This window comes from Neomonachus schauinslandi, chromosome 10 (assembly GCF_002201575.2).
Source record: "Neomonachus schauinslandi chromosome 10, ASM220157v2, whole genome shotgun sequence".
NCBI lineage: Eukaryota > Metazoa > Chordata > Mammalia > Carnivora > Phocidae > Neomonachus > Neomonachus schauinslandi.
In genome coordinates this window covers 7,220,280-7,241,363 of record NC_058412.1, presented here as the reverse complement: position 1 = coordinate 7,241,363, position 21,084 = coordinate 7,220,280, and the positions used below count along the sequence as shown (strand labels likewise).

Here is a 21,084-nt window from a genome sequence, read left to right as displayed (position 1 = left end):
ACTACTTACAGCCTCCATCAAGCCTTTCAAAGATGGAGTCTTGAGCATCAGGGCATCAAAGACTTCCTCTGACTCCTTTCGTACGTAGAGCAGCACTAATCCCCAGCCAGGAATAAGAAGGCAGGGGAAAGAAAAAGGACACAGTTATTCATATGAGAAAAATGAGAGAACAGATCCTAGATGCTGGTTAAACTACAAAGAGACATCCACATCAAGAACAGTAAACATGAACCAGTATCAAATCATCTTGAGGAATACAGCTTTCAGTTTCTCTTAACTCTGCTGTAAGTCCAAGCTTCAAGCCAAGAGCTGGTCTGATGGAAAAATATTCAAGAAAGTCAAGCTACACAAGATTTGCTTAAGCAATTCATGCTTTTGACAGATTCAGAATTCACTTCTATTTGACAACTGCCACAAGAACTGTAAACCAACGCACCTCTCTTTGGTTCTTCTATCCGAGTCAGCTTAGCAGGAGGTGCAATCGCAAAATCATCCTCCGATCCATATGGACCCCTTTTCAAGTTAGATCTGTAGACAATCCAAATGAGGTGATTAGTGACTTCAACTTCAATCCCTTGCGGAAACAGAAAAGAGTTTTAGGGTATATCACTGAAGTTTAGATTTAAAATGACCTTCATTCTTTATCTGGTCTGGCTTCCTTAGTTTATGGATGAAAATCTGAGGCCCAAGGAAAGGCACGGACTGAACCAGCTCATACTATTTAACGGCAGAGCTGGGACTACACTGAGGTCGCCTGTCAGACACTCCGCATTGCTCTGACACTAAATCAAGCTGGATTCTTAGAAACAGAGAGCTTCTTTTCAGGAAGCATTTTATGGAGAAGGTAGGATTTGAGCTATAAACACACACACACACACACACACACACAAAGGTGGTAACAAAGGAGAGAACATGTTAACAAAGGGGGGAGGTGAAATCAGCAGAGCCAAGCTGGCTAAAATAGAATGCTCTGTAGGAAGACAAATCCAGAAGGGCAGCCTGGACGCTAGAGGGAATACCTTGATCATCTGGCTATAAGGAATTTTAGACTCAGTTGCAGGCTTTGAAATCTTTCAAAGTTTCGTGAAATAAGAATACTGTAATCAAAGCGTGTGGTAAAGACTGGAGGAGACTCTAGGACCCACATGCAGAAGAACCTGTTACAGGACTCTGTGGATGATCACAGCATAAAATTCGAAAGGGTTCGAATACAGTAGTGTCAGTGCAAATAAAAAGAAAATAGACACCAGTGTGTTTGAAGAAATAAGTTATGGGGTTCAAATTCTACTTCATGAGGGGGTTCACTGTGGGTGAGCAAGAAAACAGTACAATAACTGAAAATGAAGAAAGAGTGCTTGGTTTTGAGCAGAAGGATCACTTTAAGAATACTGGCTGGGCCTTAACATACTCCATCTGTTTCAGTTTCCACCACATACCAGGCCTCCCATGAAAGCACCTGAGGTGTGTCTGAGCACGTCAAGAGTTCGAGAGGCAGTGGAGGATGGCCTTCAGAGAAAAGGCTCCCTACTCAACATGGATCTGAAAGGGGAGCCCCGAAGAGGGGACCGGACCCTCAACATGGTTGAGCGCTTAGTAGGGGGTCTGCCGGTGTGGACAGTCAGGGCCCAAGTGGGCCAACGGAGAGTACCCATGTGTCACGGGGCAGTGACACCTCCACAGCAAGGAGCACACCCAGGGCCAGGTTCCTTCTCCAAAAGGGAGGAGGGTTTCTTGGAGAAGCAGCTCATCCTCAAGCTGGGGAAGGGAAAGCACGAGTGCCCAGATGTGAGGGAGCACTCAGAAAGCTGGGGGGGCGGGGCACGCTGAAGGGACTCAGAAGCAGCTGGAAGGACTCCAACTGACCTTCTAGGACAATTTGAGCAAAGTAAATGATAGCAATGATTTGCAACTTGTTAAATAGAGCCGGAAACTATAAGTCCATACCGGTAATAAAGAAAAAGTTAATAAATTGAAAGTCTGATGAGGAATGAAATTTTCACAAAGCAACAAAGCACCTCCCCACAAAACACTTACTACAAAAGGGGGACAGGTGCCCTCACGGCGGAGAAGCCTGGCAGACACCACCTTGATCAAGTGATCAAAGTGAACAGCATTAGCAGGGGGTAAAACAAAATTATGCCACTTGACAGGACAAACTGAGAACACAGCGTTATGTCTACAACATTCCTGCCAAGATGCATAATTACCTGAATCTAATCATGAGAAAACAACAAACAGACCCAAACTGAAGGACATTCTATGAAGCAAATGGCTTATAATCTTTAAAAGTATTAGGTCAGGAAAGTCAAGGAGACACTGAGACTGTTCGAGGCTGAAGGAGATTAAAGAGACAACTACACACACGGTGTGAGTCTGAACTGGATCCTTTTAGGCAATAAAGGACATTGGAACAACTGACAAAACCTGAACGGAATGTCTTGTTAATATGGCTCTGTTATGTGGGAGACTGTCCTCTTTTGTAGGAAATATACACTAAAGTGTTTAGGAATGACAGGTCACTGAGTCTGCAGCTTACTCTCAAATGGCTCAGGAAAAAATGAGTTCTTTGTATTGTACTTGCAATTTTTCTGTAAGTTTGAGGTTGTTTAAAAATAAAAAGAATTTATTAAAACAAAACAAAACATAAACCTTACCCTTCACCCTCCAATTCTTCTGGGGCAATAGGAAGGACCTAAGACCAAAACAACAACAACAAAAAAATTAGATTGCTTTTCTAGTATATGCTCAAAATATTTCAAACCATAAGTGACATATTCCTAAAATGAAAATAATTTTGAATTTATCTGGTCTAATACAAAATCCTTTAGCCTTATTTTTCTCTCTCTTTTTTTTTAAAGGTTTTATTTATTTGACAGAGACACAGTGAGAAAGGGAACACAAGCAGGGGGAGCGGGAGAGGGAGAAGAAGCAGGCTTTCCACAGAGCAGGGAGTCCGATGTGGGGCTCGATCCCAGGACCCCAGGGTCATGACCTGAGCCGAAGGCAGATGCTTAATGACTGAACCACCCAGGCACCCCTAGCCTTATTTTTCAATAACCAGATTCTTAAAGGCATCTTGAACTCCTCTAAAGCAGGGGTTAGCAAATTAGGGCCCATGAGCCAAGTGTGGCCCAATGCCTGTTTATATAAACATTTACGGCACACAGACACGCTCATTCATGGGCATGTCATTTATAGCTGTTTTGGCACTACAATGGCAGAGTGGAAGAGTCACAACAGACACTGTGTGACTCCAAAAGCCTAAAATATTTATTATTTGAGCCTTTACAGGAAAAGTTTGCCGACCCCTGCTCACCCCAAAGCTTCTCATTAGAAATTGGATACATGGTTGGGGCATCTGGGTGGCTTAGTTGGTTAAGTGTGCAACTCTTGACTTCAGCTCAGATCCTGCTCACTGAGGGTCAGGAGATCGAGCCCTATGTAGGGCTCCACGCTCAGCGACGAGTCTCCTTGAGATTCCCTCTCCCTCTGCCCCTCCCCACACCACGTGCTTTCTCTCTCGCTCTCAAATAAACCTTAAAGAAAAAAAAAAAAGAAAAAGAAACTGGATACATTGGCAATGCCCTCTCAACCCCCCAAACTAAAAAATCATTAACCCATATAAATCTGTGCACAAAATGCATGGCAGACTATCTTCTTCATATTTTTTTGAGCTCTGCATAGAAAGCAGGCTTCACTCTATCCAAGCTGCTATCTCCACTAAGCTTCTGCTCAGAGCAGGGTGTGGCTAGTTGTGACCTTTTATGTTAATTGCCAAGATATGGCTCTCTATGTGTCAACTATGATTCAGTAACTGAAACAATGAAAAGAGCCTTCGGATGTTCTTTCTGCCATCATGGCTACCTACCCTAAGTATTCCTGTGGCTTTTCCCTCCTGCCCAGAACCATGTAAGTTAAATCCACAAGATCATAGACTCAGACTCCAAACTATGTCACTATTCTAGCATTTTTAAAAATGAACTAAGACATAAATACATACATACATACAGAGTGAAGTTGACAGGTTTGGTACTTCGTTTCCATCAACAACGCTTACATCCACTTTACTGTAAGGACATCATGTCACCCCAACTGAATATTCCAGAAGGCTGACCCATAACACTGGTCAAACCTCACTAAATTTTGGCTTCTGTTTACCATGAATGCCAAAGACTTTCTCTTGCAGCCACCCTGGGATCCTGGTTACCTACGTGAGCACCCCGCTGAAGGTTGGCAAAGTGCACGTCGGGAATGAAGAGGACAGGCTGAGTATCAAGATCAATAAAGGGCTTAAAAACTGTGATATCCATTCGTTTGTGAGAGGGAAGCAGTGGCACTTTAACATCAGAAACTGAAAAAAAAAAAAAAAAATGCCACCACAGTCAACCACTTATATACACATACTGGATGCAGGCCACAGAGCATCCTCCTCAAATTTAAGAAACTTACAGGGCAGCACTACATAAGGTACAGGTCATGTTGCCTGAATTAAGAGGAAAATCACAGTTCACGTGAAGAAATATGCTGCTTATATTTATACTAAAATCAATTGAACATCTTAGAAAATCAGAAAAGGCTACTTTTAAACATACACAAGATTTGTAACAGAGGCAAAGCATATTTAATTTTTGTCTGAAAGGCTAAGACTTACAACTGTATAAACATAATTCAGAAGTCATTTCACCTTAGTTGTCCTGATTAAATAATTTACATTCTTACAGCAATGTACTCTTCACCTTGAGAACATTCACCTTTATACCTCCAACTTCACCTCAGCACTTAACCTCAGAGAGGCTCTCAGAGTAAGTGTCACTGACTAGGTTTTTTATTTATTAAATTATAGACTTCCTCTTCCCCTGTCATCTGCCCTGAAGCCCTTGGTGATGAACTCTCCTGGTTAGTCTCTCTGAAGTGACACCGGGATTCTGCACTTTGATGCTACCTGGAGAACCTAACACGCTGTGCTGCAGGGCAAACGTCTGCTGAGCTAGACAGACTGTTCAGAGGCTCGATGCTCGCGGCCCCCATACTACAGATGAAACACTACCACCACAGAGCAGCATTCCCCCCTTGGAGCGGAGAGATACAGGATTTTGTGAATATGAGTACTGGTCACATTAAAAAAAAAAAAGGAAAGAAATAAAGCTTTCCTGGTGAAATGTCCAAACAGGAGCCCTACAGATTCTGAAACTTCAGAATACTATACATAAGAAAACTACACGCATTTAGAAGTGAGACATCCTGAATTCTCGAGAGTGTTATTATTATTCTTAAAGATCTAGACAAGTCCCGGTTTTATCATCAGCTATTCAGATAGAAGACATGTTATTTTTCAGGACTGGAATCAGTAACCCAAACTAAAGCTAACCGCCAAAATATCTGAACTCTGGAAAAACTCAAGAATCCTTTTCTGTTGTTCCCCCAAGAAAATGACTTCGATCAGCCATTCATCTGCTTGTGTAACAATAAAGGAAGCAATGCTACCACTTCACAGCATTAAGTATCCACTATTGTATCTTTCGCTTGAAAACTCTAGTCACCATTCTAAATGGAAAAGATCTGAAACATGTGGCGGAAACATTTCTACTTACAGGCATTCAACTGGGAGCTGGGGTCAGTACACTTGCCTTTTCTTTTGCTTTGTTTTCGTTCTTCATCCCTGATTTTCCTTTCAGCTCCCTATAGGTCAAGAGAAGACAAGGCATGATTCTGTTTAACTGATCCTCTTTAAAATATTTAATTCTTATCTGATGAATGGGAAAAAATATCTCCTCTCTGGAGATGAACTCCATTAATATACTCATGGAGCTTATCATAGTAGTTTCCTCTAAAAAGCCTATTTTTTCCCCTTTTTTTTTTGAGAGGGAGGGGGAAAGAGAGGATCTTAAGCAGGCTCCATGCCCAGTGTGGAGCTGGACGCAGGGCTCCATCTCACAACCTGAGATCATGACCTGAGCCCAAATCAGGAGTCCAATGCTTAACCAATTAAGCCACCCAGGTGCCTCTAAAAAGCCCGTTCTTAAAACTGTTTAACTATGTGAAATCATGGGGAAATAACATCTACTTAAAAAACAAATAAAGGAAAATTCCTCTCAACAATAGATGTGGCCAGGTTAAATGAAAAGCTGAAAAAAATCTGCTAATGTACTACATTGCCTTCAGAAACCTAAGTGACCATTCCCATTGTCTAGTAACCAAGTTGACCCTGCTTTGAGTGTACTTGCCGATATGGGCAATGTTATCATTGGAAGTGTGATTCTGCCCAAGGACGTGGCATCAACCAAGTGACAGATATGACCAACTATAACTCCTAAAAGCAAAGATTTAAGTAGAAATCTGCATAATCACTTAAAAGAGAAAAAGTGTACTCCCAAATCCTATAAAGAGGACCTATATATACAATATATATCAACTACACAGAGAATGGCAGTGCCATGCAATTGAACCCACAAAAATAAAAAACAACCATATTAATAACAAACATGACCTAAAATTAAGCATGTATAACAAAAACATAACTATTAATCATTTTGCTTCACCTGTTAGCATTCATTTCTGGGTGATACAGGTTTCTTCACAAAGTTACCCAGTTAAGTCTGAACAAGAGCTTATCTTTCTGCAAATAAATTCCCTGATAGCAAAGAGAGGCAATGAAAATCATCCCACAGATCCTGGCACTATTATATAATGAAACCACATTTTAAAAAACAGAATACAAACCACCTTCTGCCTCTTCTAGAAGGTGTTAATACACTAACATATTGGTAAACATACAATCTGCCTTTATAAAAATTGCTATGTAATGCTGACATAAACATCATCTCCTCGACACAGAAAAACAGGTCAATATCCCCAATCTCCCACCCATTACCATAGAGTCGGTCTGTATCTCTCTCAGTTCTTTCCAACAGTCTAACAGTAGCTTCCCTCTGATGATAAATTATACTCCCCAAAAGGTAGTTTTAAAAAATAAGACATTTCCCTCCACATTTATCAGCACCATCCATAAAGAATAAGGGACTTGTGCTTCCACTCAAGATGGGACTATCACAGACGAGACTTACCCTCTACCCTGAAACAACCTAAAAAAAGACAGATGCATGAAACAAGGATTTTTAAGGTCAGGGCCCCCAGGCAACAAAGAATAGGGATCCCTAAAAGACAAGAAACAAGCAAGATGAGCTTCACAGTTCCCAGGCTGTGGCACAGGGACAGACGTCCGGAGGTCTGCTCCATCCAGGTTCCCTGGGTCGAGAGACAGTGTTGAAAATCCAGGGAGAGATCAAGGAAGCAGGACAAAGTAGCAACGGGGAAAGAGTTACATAGAAAGAACCCCAGAGATCTTTGGAGGGTCCAATACTGAGTAGTCAGTCCAGTACTGACAGAGAAACAGGTGTAAGGAAGTTACCTGAGGTTGGGGGAAAAGCGCTCAGAAAAACTAGAGAATAGTGTCTGAAACTCACACAGGGAAAACAGTGCCTCTTCCCACCAGACTGGAGAAACTTAAAATCCACAGGGTAGTTGGTAGAATAGTCAGGAAAACCTCAGCTCAGTTGTGGAGAATAATTAGCTGACACTGAGCACTAATCCAGACTCACCTATCGAACTGTAAAAGTAAGACCAGAAAGGATCAAAATGTTTCCAAGTAACTTCACTAGCTCTCAGGACAAAGCTCAAGAAGATTCAAAAGATGACAAAACCATCCAGCACCAGACAATGTAAAACTGACAATGTCTAGTGTCCCATAAGATTGCCAGGCATGTAAAGAAGCAGGAAAACATGACTGTATGAGGAGGATATCAAACCACTGAAACCAGCCCAGAAACAACACAGAATTGATCAGGCAAGGACTTTAGCACGGTTATTATAACTGCATTCCATATGTTTAAAAAGTTAGTTAAAAAAACACATATTGAAACAAGAAAGCTATAAAACAGACCCAAATTGATCTCCCAGAGACAAAAACTACAACATCTGAGATGGAAAATACACTCAATGGGATTAACGGCAGTATGGATAGGGTGACGGAAATACTGATGTAAAACTTTAGGACATTAACAACAGAAAGTATCCAAAATGAAACACAGAGAGAAAAGGCAATCCTAGAAAATGAACAGCACCAGGGAGCTGTGGGGCTGCAAGCACCATGTGTGTACGTGTGCAACCGGCATTCCCAAAGGAGGATGAAAGAACGTGTTTCAAGAAACAATGCCTGAAAAATGTTCCAGTAGGATGAAAACTATAAACCCACAGACCCAAGCAGCTCAACAAACTCTAAGTACAAGAAATGTAAAGAGACACATCAAATTGTTCAAAACCAGTAAAAAGAGAAATCTAAAAAGAGTCATAGAGAAATAGATACATTAGGTACAGAAGAACAAAGATAATGATGATGGCAGATATTTCATTAGAAATGTAAGCCTGGGGTGCCTGGCTAGCTCAGTCAGCTGAGAGTCCGACTCTTGATTTCGGCTCAGGTCATGATCTCAGGGTCATAAGCTGGAGCTCCACATCAGGCTCTGTGCTCAGTGGGCAGTCTGTTTGAGATTCTCTCTCTCCCCCTCTCTCTGCCCCTTCCCCCACTCGTGCACTCTTTCTATAAACAAACAAATAAAATCTTACCAAAAAAAAAAAAAAACATAAGCCTGACAACAGCAGAGTCATGTCTTTCTAGCATTGAAGGAAAAAGCAGTCAACCAGAATTTTATACCCAGCAAAAAGATTTTTCAAAATCAGAGGCGAAAATACTTTTCAGACATACAAAAGCTAAAAGAATTAATCAGTAGTAGACTCTGCAAGAAATGTTAAAGGAAGTCCTGTAACATTACAGCGAGCCATTTAAATTCACGCTATTTCACTCTCTCGCTCAACAACTAAAGAGGCTGATCTTGGGCAATCACCTCAGGCAGCGACCTAAAAAGTTAATCTATCTGTTCCGATTACAGCCACAGTAAATATTACTCTGATGAAGAAAATGATTTGTGGGAAATAAAGGTCAATGACACCTAAGGATGAACCCCAGATATATACATATATACAAGCTCACAGAAAAAGAAGCTGCCAAATTTCCATTGGTTAGAGATCCAATTCCTGTTCTTGTTTTCTCTGAAAAAGTATTAAATTGCTGCTGCTTCTGCCGTAAGAGAAAGTTCCATTTATCAAACCAGTTGAGCAATTCATAATAAAGTACTAGTAAAACCTTCTTCTTAGGTGAGAAAAACAATGTAAATACCTCTGAAGGATACCAAGAGATGTCTTACTTCTAGTTTCCTACTGTGGATGTGGGCTAGATTCATAAGATGTGAGAGTTTTAAGAACCAGCAGAGAAAAATGAATTGACAGGCACCAAACAACAGGTGAGTCAAATCTCAGAAAGGAGAGAAACAAGCAGGCACGTGGAATATTCCACAGAGAAGAGGCAGCACCAGACAACCAGACAACCCAGAAGAGCAAAGCAATCCCAACCATAAGGGACGACAGAAGTTAAAACAAGATGCACGAGAATCAAGAGTGGGTGTGAGGTTACAGAGGAGTTCCATGGGGTTGAAAGATTCAGTGATATTCAATATTGAATATTAATTATACACAGCAATACATAATATTTTCTTCCCATGCAGGGTTTTATATCAACCCTAAGAGCTCTGAGATTAAAACCTCAGGATGAAAACAGTGTCTAAGTTCACCTCCCATGTCCCCAAGGCACCTTGCGATTGTATCGTGCTCACACCACTGCTGTGTGCCATAAGGGCTGCTAAGGGGAAAGGAGACCAACAATTTTCATCCCTGAGGAGATCTCTGCTCCAGCAAAAGGGAAGAATAGGCCAGCAATATTTTTAGGGGCCTTACAAAGAAAGCCATACCTGTGAAGGCTGAGGGTGTGTGGGCATCTAGACAGTCCACACAAAGCACTGCTAGGGGCAGACGCCTAGTTTCTAACCACGGCTTTGTGTGATCTCCTTTTACCGTGGTACAGAGCTTACACACAAGTAATGAAAAAACAGTGACTGGCCTGCACATGCGATCTAAACGAACAGGTGAGTAGGCAAGCAGCAACTCCTGAAATCATGTGTTGTCCCAAACCACACTCAGTTTGCAACTCTGAAGAAAAGGCTTTCTGCTTCACAGTATACATTAGCACACACTCACACAACAAAAAGAACCGGTTTCTAAATTTTGCACAACAACTGACTAATAAAATAACTTTGGACAATTCATGAAACTTCTCCTGTGTTTCATTTTCTAAATCAGCTACCAATACAGGAGCTTCCCTCAAAAAGTCTTAATATTAAAACCAAGTTTCATTTAAGATTGTGAATCAATACTGTTCCTTCTCTGCAAAACTGCTTATACAGCTTTTGTCATCTGATACGGAAAACTCCAGTTCATGCTAACTCATGCTGACATCATTTAATCAGCCGATATTCTAAGTGTGATCCATGGACCAGGATCAGTCCACAAACTGTTACGGTCCCAGGAACGGTACATCAGAAACACAGTAAACACTTGGGTAACAATTAGAATAATTTTCTGTCTGTTGAATCAAATAATAAAAAATCGGGGCTGAGAGTTTGTATGACTTTGGACATCTCTTTAGGTTTTCTTCTGGTTAAAAAAAGGAATGTGGTATGAAGGAAAGAAATTTGACTCAGGATCAGATGTGACTTGTGATTTGTACAATGCAGCATATATGGGAAGTACTGTGGTGGGCAGACTAACAGCCTCTGGAAGATGTCCACACCCAAATTCTCAGGACCTGTGAACATGTGAGCTTACACAGCAAAGGAGACATAAGGTAGCGGATCAGCTGGCATTCCGATAGGGCAAGTGTCCGAGATCATCCTCGTCAGCCCAGGATAATGGAAGAGGTCTTTAAAAGCAAAAGAGCCAGATGAGGACACATGGCAATGGCAGCGCTGTCAGAGGGATGTGATGTGAGGCTCCTGACTTTAAATGTAGAAGGGGCCACAAGCCAAAGAATGTGAGTGCCTCTTGAAGGTAGAAAAGCAGACAAACAGATTCTCCCCCAGAGACTCCAGAAGGAGATGTGACCTTCTAACAGCTGGATTTTACCCAGAAAGACCTCAGACTTCTGACCTATAGAACCATGAAATGATAAAAGTGTGTTGTTTGAACCCCTAAGTTTGTGGTAATTTGTTAGTAGCAACAACAGAAAACTAATACAGCCTAGCACATTACCAGGCACGTGGTACTCAATAAATGTTACTGAATCTGGGTGTTTGAGAAAGTTCTCTGAACTTGGAAGGTCTCAGGTTGCTCCTACGAGGCCACATGCTGTGTTCTGGTCCGCCATGTAAAAATCAGGACAGCAGACTTCTGATAGCAAATACACTTCCAATTTTCTAGTACCTTCTAAAAATCTCAATAACAGAGAGGGTTGTTGTTGTTGTTTTCGTTGTTGTTAAACAGGACAAAAAGAGGGGACTGGCAAAAATTACAGTCCAACATTTTCTGAATGGGAAAAGTCAAGGTCGCCTTCAATCGTAGTTCAGTGGCGCACTCGTTTCTCTATGGCTGCTGCCGAGTTCTCAAGGAGAACACAGTCTCCAGTCTTCAAGACGCAGTGGGCCCACGACCTCTCTCTGGAGTTCATCCAGTTGGGCCCCTGGCTCTACAGCTGGCCAAAGTGACCATTTCTTCTCCAGATAAAAGAAATGATGTTGAACTCATTTAGGCTTATGCCTTCTCCTCTTGCCTACCTGCTGCTCAAGAGAAGACTCTGAATCTCATCTTCTGCTTTAGTGAGCTGGCTGACAACTTGCCAACGGGCCCGGAGGGAGGTAAGCTAGTGAAAGGACAGCCCTCTGTGGTCATCCACATGGAGCCCTCAGACACAAAGCTCCGGAGCTCCAACACTGCACAGCCACTGCCTCCAAGTACCACTGAGCCAAGGGGACACCAAGGACTGAGCACAGCCCTGTGTGTATGCCATCTAGACTCCATCAGACATGCCCAACAAAATGTACTCATTGGCTCCTCTGATTTTTCAGTTAAAATGAGATTTTTTTTTCTCCCCCATATAATGTGTCTAAGTGTGGCTAAAACAATAATTTCTAATTTCAAGTAAGCTATTTCATATTATTAGCAATACATTTATATCAAACTGAAATATTAAAAAGACCCTGGTTATTCTCTGTGAGGAAGAGTATGTCTCTCACATGCTTTACTCTAATTGTCCCTCCCCAATCTGACAACCTTACCTTGTCACAGAAGACTTTTATCTGGCAGTATGCCCGATGCACAGGCTTGTTGCTACGGTTGTTATAACTGTAGGTGTCAATTTGAATATTAAGAGGCAACCCCTTCACACCTTTCTGAGAAGAGAAATCCGTGCTTAAGCAGTTCACAGAGATGAAAACCTGCAAAGGGAAAATAAGGTATTAGAAGCAATAGGCACCAACAGTCAACCTTAGCACAGCTTGTAAAAATACCAACATTACTGAAATTACTCAAATATGTTCTAAATGAGAGCTCAGCTTCTCAGTTAAAATAAACTTTTTTTTAAAATAAAGGGCTTAGGGGCACCTGGGTGGCTCCGTCGTTAAGCGCCTACCTTAGGCTCAGGTCATGATCCCAGGACCCTGGGATTGAGCCCCACATCGAGCAGGGGAAGCCTGCTTCTCCCTCTCCCACTCCCCCTGCTTCTGTTCCTTCCCTCTCTCGCTGTCTCTCTCTCTGTCAAATAAATAAGTAAAATCTTTAAAATAAATAAGTAAATAAATAAAATAAGGGCTTATTTTTAAACTACTTCTAGTCATAGGAATGGCAGACTTTATTTAAAGGAGAAAAAAATAGACAGCAGCTTTGAACCTCTGTCAACTTTCTCTTCCCAAATATTTACTTATAGCATCAGACTGTGAAAGAGTACGGTTGTCTTCCTTGATGTCATTTTTACCAATGTTACCAAGAGCATAGAGATATAGAGATGTTTTATAGCTTAGTACAAACTCTGGGACTCTGCCTGCATTTATGTCTACACCAACTCTTAGGACAATTGTGGTACCCGATGAATGTCCCAATATTATGGAATTTATGAAATCAGTGAGTCACATTATTAAAGTGGCACTGGAGGTTGTTACGAGAAACCCAAGTGAATCTTTGTACAGCAAAAAACATGTTTCATTTCCCTCTTTTTTTGCGATTATGGATTTTAACCTCTCCATACAAGGTCATAAGGCACGGAGCTCCCTGTCAACCATTTAGTTTGAGAATTTATTTCTGATGCATGAGCACCACACAGTGGATACTACTGAAATTACAGTTTTAAAAATCTGTGCCTTTCAGAGACCCAAGACTCTTACACTCGATTCCTTCCAGTCCAGGGGCCAACAACTCGTTAGCTCTAACAAACGAGAACAGATCTACCACAGTAGTATGGGGTGCCACTGGCTGAACCAAGACCCAGACAAGGAGAAGTTTAAGCCAGAAAAGCTGGGATGGGGGAGCCCCTAAGAATGTAAAGAGAAGGGAGTGGACAGGGTAAGGAGAAAGAAAACTGTAACCATAATGACAAAGAATGTTCTCTAGAAGGTCTGCAAATGCTGAAACACAGGGGTTTTCTTCTTGCTCTGTCTATACGCTATTTCCAAGAAGGAAAATACCAAAACACCCTACAATGACTGAGAACTTGTCCACATTAACATCCTGTCCCTCCATTAGCTCTCCACTCTGGCCGGTCTACTCATGGCCCCTAGAACACACCTTAATGCTCATCCCTGCCTCACGTCTTTGTCCTTGTCCTTCTTCCTCCTCCTGTGTCCCTCCTGTCCCAGTCCAAGTCACGTCCACAGTTCCTCTCTGCCTCTCCACATCTACAGAGGTCCTGCTCTAGCGCCATCTCCACAGAGGGTCCCCATTCACCCCGACTTATGTCGTGGAGGCCACAGCAGTGAGCACCTAAGATTTCCAGACCTGCACTGGGCACCTGCTTTACACACATGATGTCATTTCACAACCCTGAGAGACAGTGTTAATCCTTTTTTTTTAAAACTGTCCCCAAGGTAGAAAGCAAAGGGCTAGAATTCATATCTAGATCTTCCCGCCACCGCTTTATACCTATACTGCAACCTGTCTTTCCCAAATCAACTTTTTACCCTAATCACTTTTCTCCACTACTGGGAATGGTGTGCCATTTTGACATATGTATGCTTTCTTTCCCTGGCTAGACTGCAAATACTTCGAGGCCAGGCCCATATTCTCCACGTGGCAGCTTTCTCAACACTTACTTTTAGCCCCGTACTGGGTCTTGGGTTGCCTTTTCTAGCCCACTATGATTTTTCTTTCCAGTTAACCCATTTTCAGTAAATAAACAAAATGATTTTATTTTTAAAAATACCTAAATCTAGATATATAGGAAAAAGTGGTATGTATGAATTTCAAATCCATTACAGAAACTTTGTGCTTTGACTTTATATCTTTTCCTCTACTGTTGACCCTGGAACAACGTGGGGGTTAGGGGCACAAACTGCCAGCCCCCCTACCAAGAGTCAAAAATCCATGTGTAACTTTCGACTCCCCCATAACTTAACTACTAATAGCCTACTGTTGACCAGAAGCCTTCCCAATAACACAGTCAATTAACACATATTTTGTATGTTATACATATTCTATACTATATTCTTACAATACCTTTTTCTTAACTTTTTCAGTTATCTTTAGGCTGTGTAGTTCATCTGCAAGTTTTTTTAAATTGTTGCAAATCTCAAAAAATTTTTCCAATACATTTATTGGAAAAAACTGACATATAAGTGGACCTCTGCAGTTCAAGCCCGTATTGGTCACTGGTCAACAGTATACTGTTAAATACACTTCACATACAATTTACAAATCTGAGTTAAGGAGATCGGTTATGGAACAGACGAAAGACAAAAAGGCAAACAGAAAGACAGTAATCCAGGCAAACAACTGAGCACATCAAGTAACCAAATCTCTGTATTTTCCATTTTACAACCAAGTGGGAAATCTAAATTATTCTCTCTCATTCTAGGCTACATGGCTCAATTTAGGACTCAAAAACAGCAGCCTGGGAAAGTTACACTTAACCCTCAACAATTCCAGGAAGTCTTTGACCCAAAGTGATATTCCATTTACAAGAGGATTTCATGGTAATCCAACCTAAAACCTAACCTCCCCTTGCTTCCCAGTGTCAAGTTTCTATTCAAAGCAGAAATAAGCAGGAACCAAATCCCAGGATCAGTATAAACATGGAGTCTTCAGAGAGACATTACCCTATTACTCAGGATGACTTGCAATCACTTTCTTATACACATTCTTGTCCTATTTTTATAAAATCAATTCTTTCCAAACTTGGAAGTGTTTCTAAGTGCAACAAAGAAAGTTTACAGCATCCCTCACTCAACATTAAAAAACACCACCTTGTCTAGATAAATACATAAACACACCAGTAAACACTGAGCAAGATGTGTGATGTAAGCACACCAGGCCCGGGACACATGGTACAAGGAGGACAGTGGGCCGAAGACCTATAAGAAAGAAGTGAGGGCAGTGCTCACGAAGCCTCTCATAGCAGGCTCCACAGCAAGAACAAGCAGGACAGTCATGGGTACATGCTGCTGCCAGTGAAGGGGTCACACTTACTACAATTAAGCCTCAACCAAAAACTAGCAAGAGTGCAAGATGCCTCAGGTATCTTGCATATGTGGTCAACAGGAAAGGCTTTGGTCTGAAAATGGAAACATCAGAGTTTTAGCTCCATCGCTAATTAGTGCTGTGACCATGGACAGGGTCCTTACCTGTCAAAGGCAGGTTGAATTAGATGATGTCTATATCACATCTAACTCTTGAGTCCTATGATTATATTTATACTGAAAGATTATGAATCATTTCTCCCTAACTCTGTATTTATTAGTGACAATAATTTTGTGTAATACATTTATCAATTTTTTTTTTTTTTACAAATCATATTATTTTAAAAGAACCATGTAAAGTTGCCATTTCAAGTAATTATATGAACTACTCGTATAGAATTAAGAATCTTATAAAGCAGAGGTTCATAAAGCATGGCGCCAGGAGCATCAGCGCTGCCTGGGAACTTGGTTGCTTCATACCCCTGACTCAATCAGAATCACCCAGAGAACATCAGCCCTTCCTGGAGACAGTAAAGCCACATCTAGAGGTTCTGCTCTCACTGGCCTGGGGTGGGTTCCAGACGCAAGGCCTTTTTTAGGTGCTCCCCAAGTAATTCCAGTGATCAGTCAGGATAAAAGCCACTGCTGTCAGGTGATTAATCTTCTATATACTTATACTTTGATCCACCAAAGGTCTCCTTTGGCTCCCAAACTTTCAGGTGATTAAAACAAGCCCCAATATACGGTTTCCTTTCTTTAAAGAGTTCAGATATTCTTACATGTATTTAAAGGTATCCCATCAAGTTTTTTAATTAAAAAAACTTTAAGAGTTATAACCCTATCAAATAATAATATTCATTTAACCAATGGGAAGATAAAGATTAACGCATCTGCTCAACCTTACTATTCAGTAAGATCATGCAAATCCTTAAGAGCTCATAGTTCATAAGATAGTGACCGGAAAAAAAAGCCTATTAAAAATCTACCAACTATGCTTCTGTTTATCCCTCACAGAACATCTGATTTTCACAGGGGTTGGTTGACCTGTGTGGGTGAACCGCATGTTCGGGTGACCTGCAGTGTCACCGAAGGGAAGACCCCTGGAGACAGAACACTCAGTCCGCCCTTTCTGCTTCTGGTTCCTGGTGTGCAGCACATGCTTAACACGTATGTTTTTCACCAAAGAAGGAAAATGCAGAGGGAGTAGTGAATAAATATGGCTAAGAGGAAGGACGCTGCAGACACGCATAACAGGTGTCACATATTTATCTAAACCAGGAGACGGCTGACTTTCTCTGTAAAAGGACCCAACTGTGTTTCAGCCTTCGAGGATGACATACAACAAATAAACCCCACAGTAAGAGTGCAAAAGCAGCCACAGACAATACGTGGACAAGTGGGTGTGTGGCATTTCAATAAAGCTTGACCTGACCTCCATGAACAGCTGGCTGGCCAGGGTTTGCAGAGAGCTACGGTTTGCTGAGCCTTGATCTAAACAAACGCTTCTCTAAGGAGCTCGAACAACAATTTACCCTTACATCATCACAATATAGTTAAGAGCAAGGAATTATTTCCACATAAGTGACTTCCTAAGAAGGACCTCTCGCTAACGTGTCATTCGTGCATGGAACCATAGTTTTTTTTTTTTAAAGATTTTATTTATTTATTTGTCAGAGAGAGAGAAAGATCACAAGCAGGAGGAGTGGCAGGCAGAGGGAGAAGCAGGCTCCCTGCTTAGCAGGGAGCCCGATGCGGGACTTGATCCCAGGACCCTGGGATCATGACCTGAGCTGAAGGCAGCTGCTTAACCAACTGAGCCACCCAGGCGTCCCGGAACCATAGTTTTTTTATCAATACAACCCACACTCACAGAGGGGACTAGAGTACGTTTTAAGGGAGAAGCTGTTTCCAGGAATCTTATTTAGGAAGGTGACAAATCTTTCATCAGCAGCACCCAAGACAGGTGAGAGGACAAGTGTAGAAACACAAGGCAGAGCGCTCCTCTGGGTCCCGGGGCAGCAACAAGACAGGCATGATCTGTTCATCACAGCGTTAACACTTGGGATTGGTTCTACCTCATGGGCACCTGCCTAAAAAAGCAGAACAACAGGCCACGTCACCCAAATCCAGATAAAACAAAAGTTCGGGCCATGGTCACTGTGCAGAGAAAAATACTTTCTATAACACAGTTACAGAAAAATTGAAATATCTCCTCAGAGGGTGGGAAAGAGGTAGAAAGTAAGATGACTGTTACACATTCAACCCCTCTATGAAATACAAGCAGTGATAACCGCTTCCTTGCCACTGATTTTGAGAAAAAGCTTGCTTTTATTCAAACAAATGAAACATAAATCTTACACAAGATGAGCATCTAATGTTCCCAACCAAAATCACTAGAAGAGAAAAAAACTAACCACAAAAATAAACTGCTGAACAGGTTGAAGATGCTCTGCAAGATTCCTTTTCAAATGTCCAGCCCAGTTTTCTAATGTAGTTCCTCATTCTTGGCTGAGAATTCACACACTTAAAACTTTTCAAAAGATTTAATTTTGTTTTCAGACCTCAGTTGAAAATGTGAGGAAAACAACAAAATAAAGATTTATGTTATCAAAAGATTAACTTGTCTAGATTTTTTCTTCCAATTGCTTATAAGCGCAGAACCAACAAGAAATCGGATCGTGAAACGATTTACGATGATTTTTCCAGGAAGCCTTACGGCAGCCACACACTACAGTTCGCACAGCTGGCTGCTGTCTCTACTGTTTCTCCTCAAAGGAGAAAAAGCGAGGGGGAGAAAGACACCAGGCAGCACTAAGCTCAAAACACAGGCTGCCATCAGAAGCTCATTTTCCCAGCCAGTGAAGTGAAAGCAACCGAGAACAAATTTTACAGACCCCCTTACTCATTCTTTTTGGGCTTTAGCAACACAAAAAACCAGGGCACAATTCTGATAAAACCTGCTGACTGTCCAGTCTAAAGAGAGTAGTCAGATATGTGAGCTTTAACAAGTGAATTTCATTTGTGGGGAGAAATTACAGAAATATTTTTCACCCACCTAATTCATAGAAAGTGTTAAAAAAGCACTTGAAATTTATCAGTCAAAAGTTACAAAAACTAAAAAAGTTGAGTCAGAAGCCAAATAATGAAACTGGCTGACTTAAGTACACTGTATTAGGGTATTTTTCATGAACAAAAAGATTGTTCCTGGGCGCCTGGGTGGCTCAGTCAGTGAAGCATCTGCTTTCGGCTTAGGTCGTGATCCCAGGGTCCTGGGATCGAGTCCTATATTGGGCTCCCTGCTCGACGGGGAGCCTGCTTCTCCCTCTGCCTGCGGCTTCCCCTGCTTGTGCTCTCGCTCTCAAATAAATAAATAAATAAAATCTTAAAAAAAGGCTGTTCCTTTAAAAAATTTACCACAACAGTTAATACTCACTCTATATTATTATTCATGTACAAGAACCTCACATCCAAATGATATAGTCTTAATTCGTTTTTCCCACAGAGAGATTTGGGTAGAATTTTGCATGTTTTTAAAACACTGCTGCTATAATGGTGAAAATAATTTTCTTTTACTTTCATAATTTGGTTTATTCAATGAGTGGAATAAAAAATTTCAAAATGTGAACCTCTAGATTTGCTAAGAATATGAACCACCCTTATAACAGCTCAGATAAAGTTTTCTTCTTAAGAGATCTGATTTTTAAACTAAAACAGAGTAACAAAGTGTTAGGCTCATCAGAGTACATGAGAGGTCACAGGAACTCACCCACATGACATCACCCAGAAGGCTGGGAAAATGAAAGAGGCCAGAAAAATCACGACCACCTTCCGTGGTTCTCCTCCCTCTGAAGGAAGGAATCCAAATTATCTGGGCCATCCAAAATCTAGCTCCAAATTCCCATTCCAGTCTCACATATCTTTATAGGAATTGGAGACCTTCATTTTCTCTGCCCCTCAATTTTAAAATAACTTTTATTCCATTCTCTACTGACATGGCTCATCAATAAACACCTAGTTATCAATTGACAGAACTGCTGTGAGAAGTGTTCCCTAATGACCCAAATAGAATTACAGCCCCATCTTACTACTTAGCAAGTTGTACCAAGTAGCTTGCTTCCCCTCCCCTGTGACCAGACTCTGAGCTTCAGTTTGGGGTAAAGAACCACATCTCTTTCTACCCTCATTGCCTAGGTCAGGGAAAGGAATAAACAAATGCCCTGAACATGCCACCTCTATTCACCACCTCTGTCACTCTGTCACACTGTAATTATAAGTGCCCTAAGTCCCTTGATGGCAGAGATTGTTACTCATCTTTAAAGCATTTTCCAGTGTTTAGTACATTTTTTGTATTTCTTCCAATGCCTATTACAAAATGGTCCTGAATTAAATGCCAGTAATGAGAGAAAAATCATGGGGATGCAAAAAGCTACACATTATCTCCAAATCTTAACTTTCAAATCCTCACAAAACTTTAATACACACAATAGTGCCCCCCAAAACAAAAACACTTGGTAAAAAAAAGAGCTAATATCAATTTACACAAATTAACTCTTCTTTCTCCCAATCTCTAGTAAAGAGCCCTCTGAACAATAAAATGGCTACAAATCAGGTAATGAATAAAATGAAAGAGACTGCTTCATTAACATTAGGCAACTGCCAAATATAGTATCACTACAAATCTTAATCCTTTATTCTTACTAAAATATTTTCTACAGCTCACCACTGTCTACATAATAGCAATTAAATTCCTCTGCGTTCAAGATGCCGTATGTGACACCAATCTACCTTTCCAGCCATGTTTCCTACTACCAACCACAGTATTTCTCAAATGTGAATAATATATGTATCCTTTTTATTTATTTTTTAAGGATTTTATTTATTTGAGAGAGAGAATGAGTGAGACAGTGAGCAAGAGAGCAAACAGGGCAAACATTCCCAAAGCACCCTGGCAGTGCCTGGTCAATAAGAACCATGTGTTCACTAAATGAATGACCCCAAATTCCTAAACTCCAGTTAAATAAAACTGCATACTGCCATGATATTTGAGCTATATTTACTGTATTCTTACAGTGCACCTAACTCTGGCCCTCGAAACAACCTATGAAATCAGTACTATTCTGACCCCATTTCACTGATGAGGAAACTGAGGCTTAGAGGTTACGTAACTTGTTGCCCAAGTTCACAGGTTATTTATGTTCACAACTTTCCTCCAAGTGGACCTGAATACCTAGGTCATCTTGGTAGAGAGCAGAATGCCAAGCAATTTTTTACAAATACTGGACATGAAATAAATATCTGTTGAATGGATAATTAAATCAAACACACACACACACCCCCATACCCACCCTCAATTAATTTGGAAAAGATTATGGCATTTCGAGGTTCATTGACATACATATCTGCATGTATATATATATCTCTAAATATATATATCTGTAAATATATATATGTATATATCTGTAAATATATATATAGAGAG

The 21,084-nt window shown here is 41.0% G+C and overlaps 1 protein-coding gene across 3 annotated transcripts in view; it reads right to left on the bottom strand.

Moving 5' to 3' along the window:
• Positions 1-21,084, bottom strand: part of GRHL1 (grainyhead like transcription factor 1) — a 51,177-nt gene that overhangs the window by 5,571 nt on the left and 24,522 nt on the right. For 2 of the 3 annotated variants that reach the window (XM_021697391.2, XM_021697389.2), the window contains exons 9-14: positions 12,219-12,377; positions 5,592-5,679; positions 4,212-4,351; positions 2,655-2,692; positions 437-528; positions 10-95 (exon numbers count right to left, since the gene is read on the bottom strand). In XM_021697391.2, the coding sequence (XP_021553066.2) occupies positions 10-95; positions 437-528; positions 2,655-2,692; positions 4,212-4,351; positions 5,592-5,679; positions 12,219-12,377 (603 nt within the window). The remainder of the gene's footprint in view (positions 1-9; positions 96-436; positions 529-2,654; positions 2,693-4,211; positions 4,352-5,591; positions 5,680-12,218; positions 12,378-21,084) is intronic. The other variant, XM_021697390.2, reaches the window with a different exon arrangement.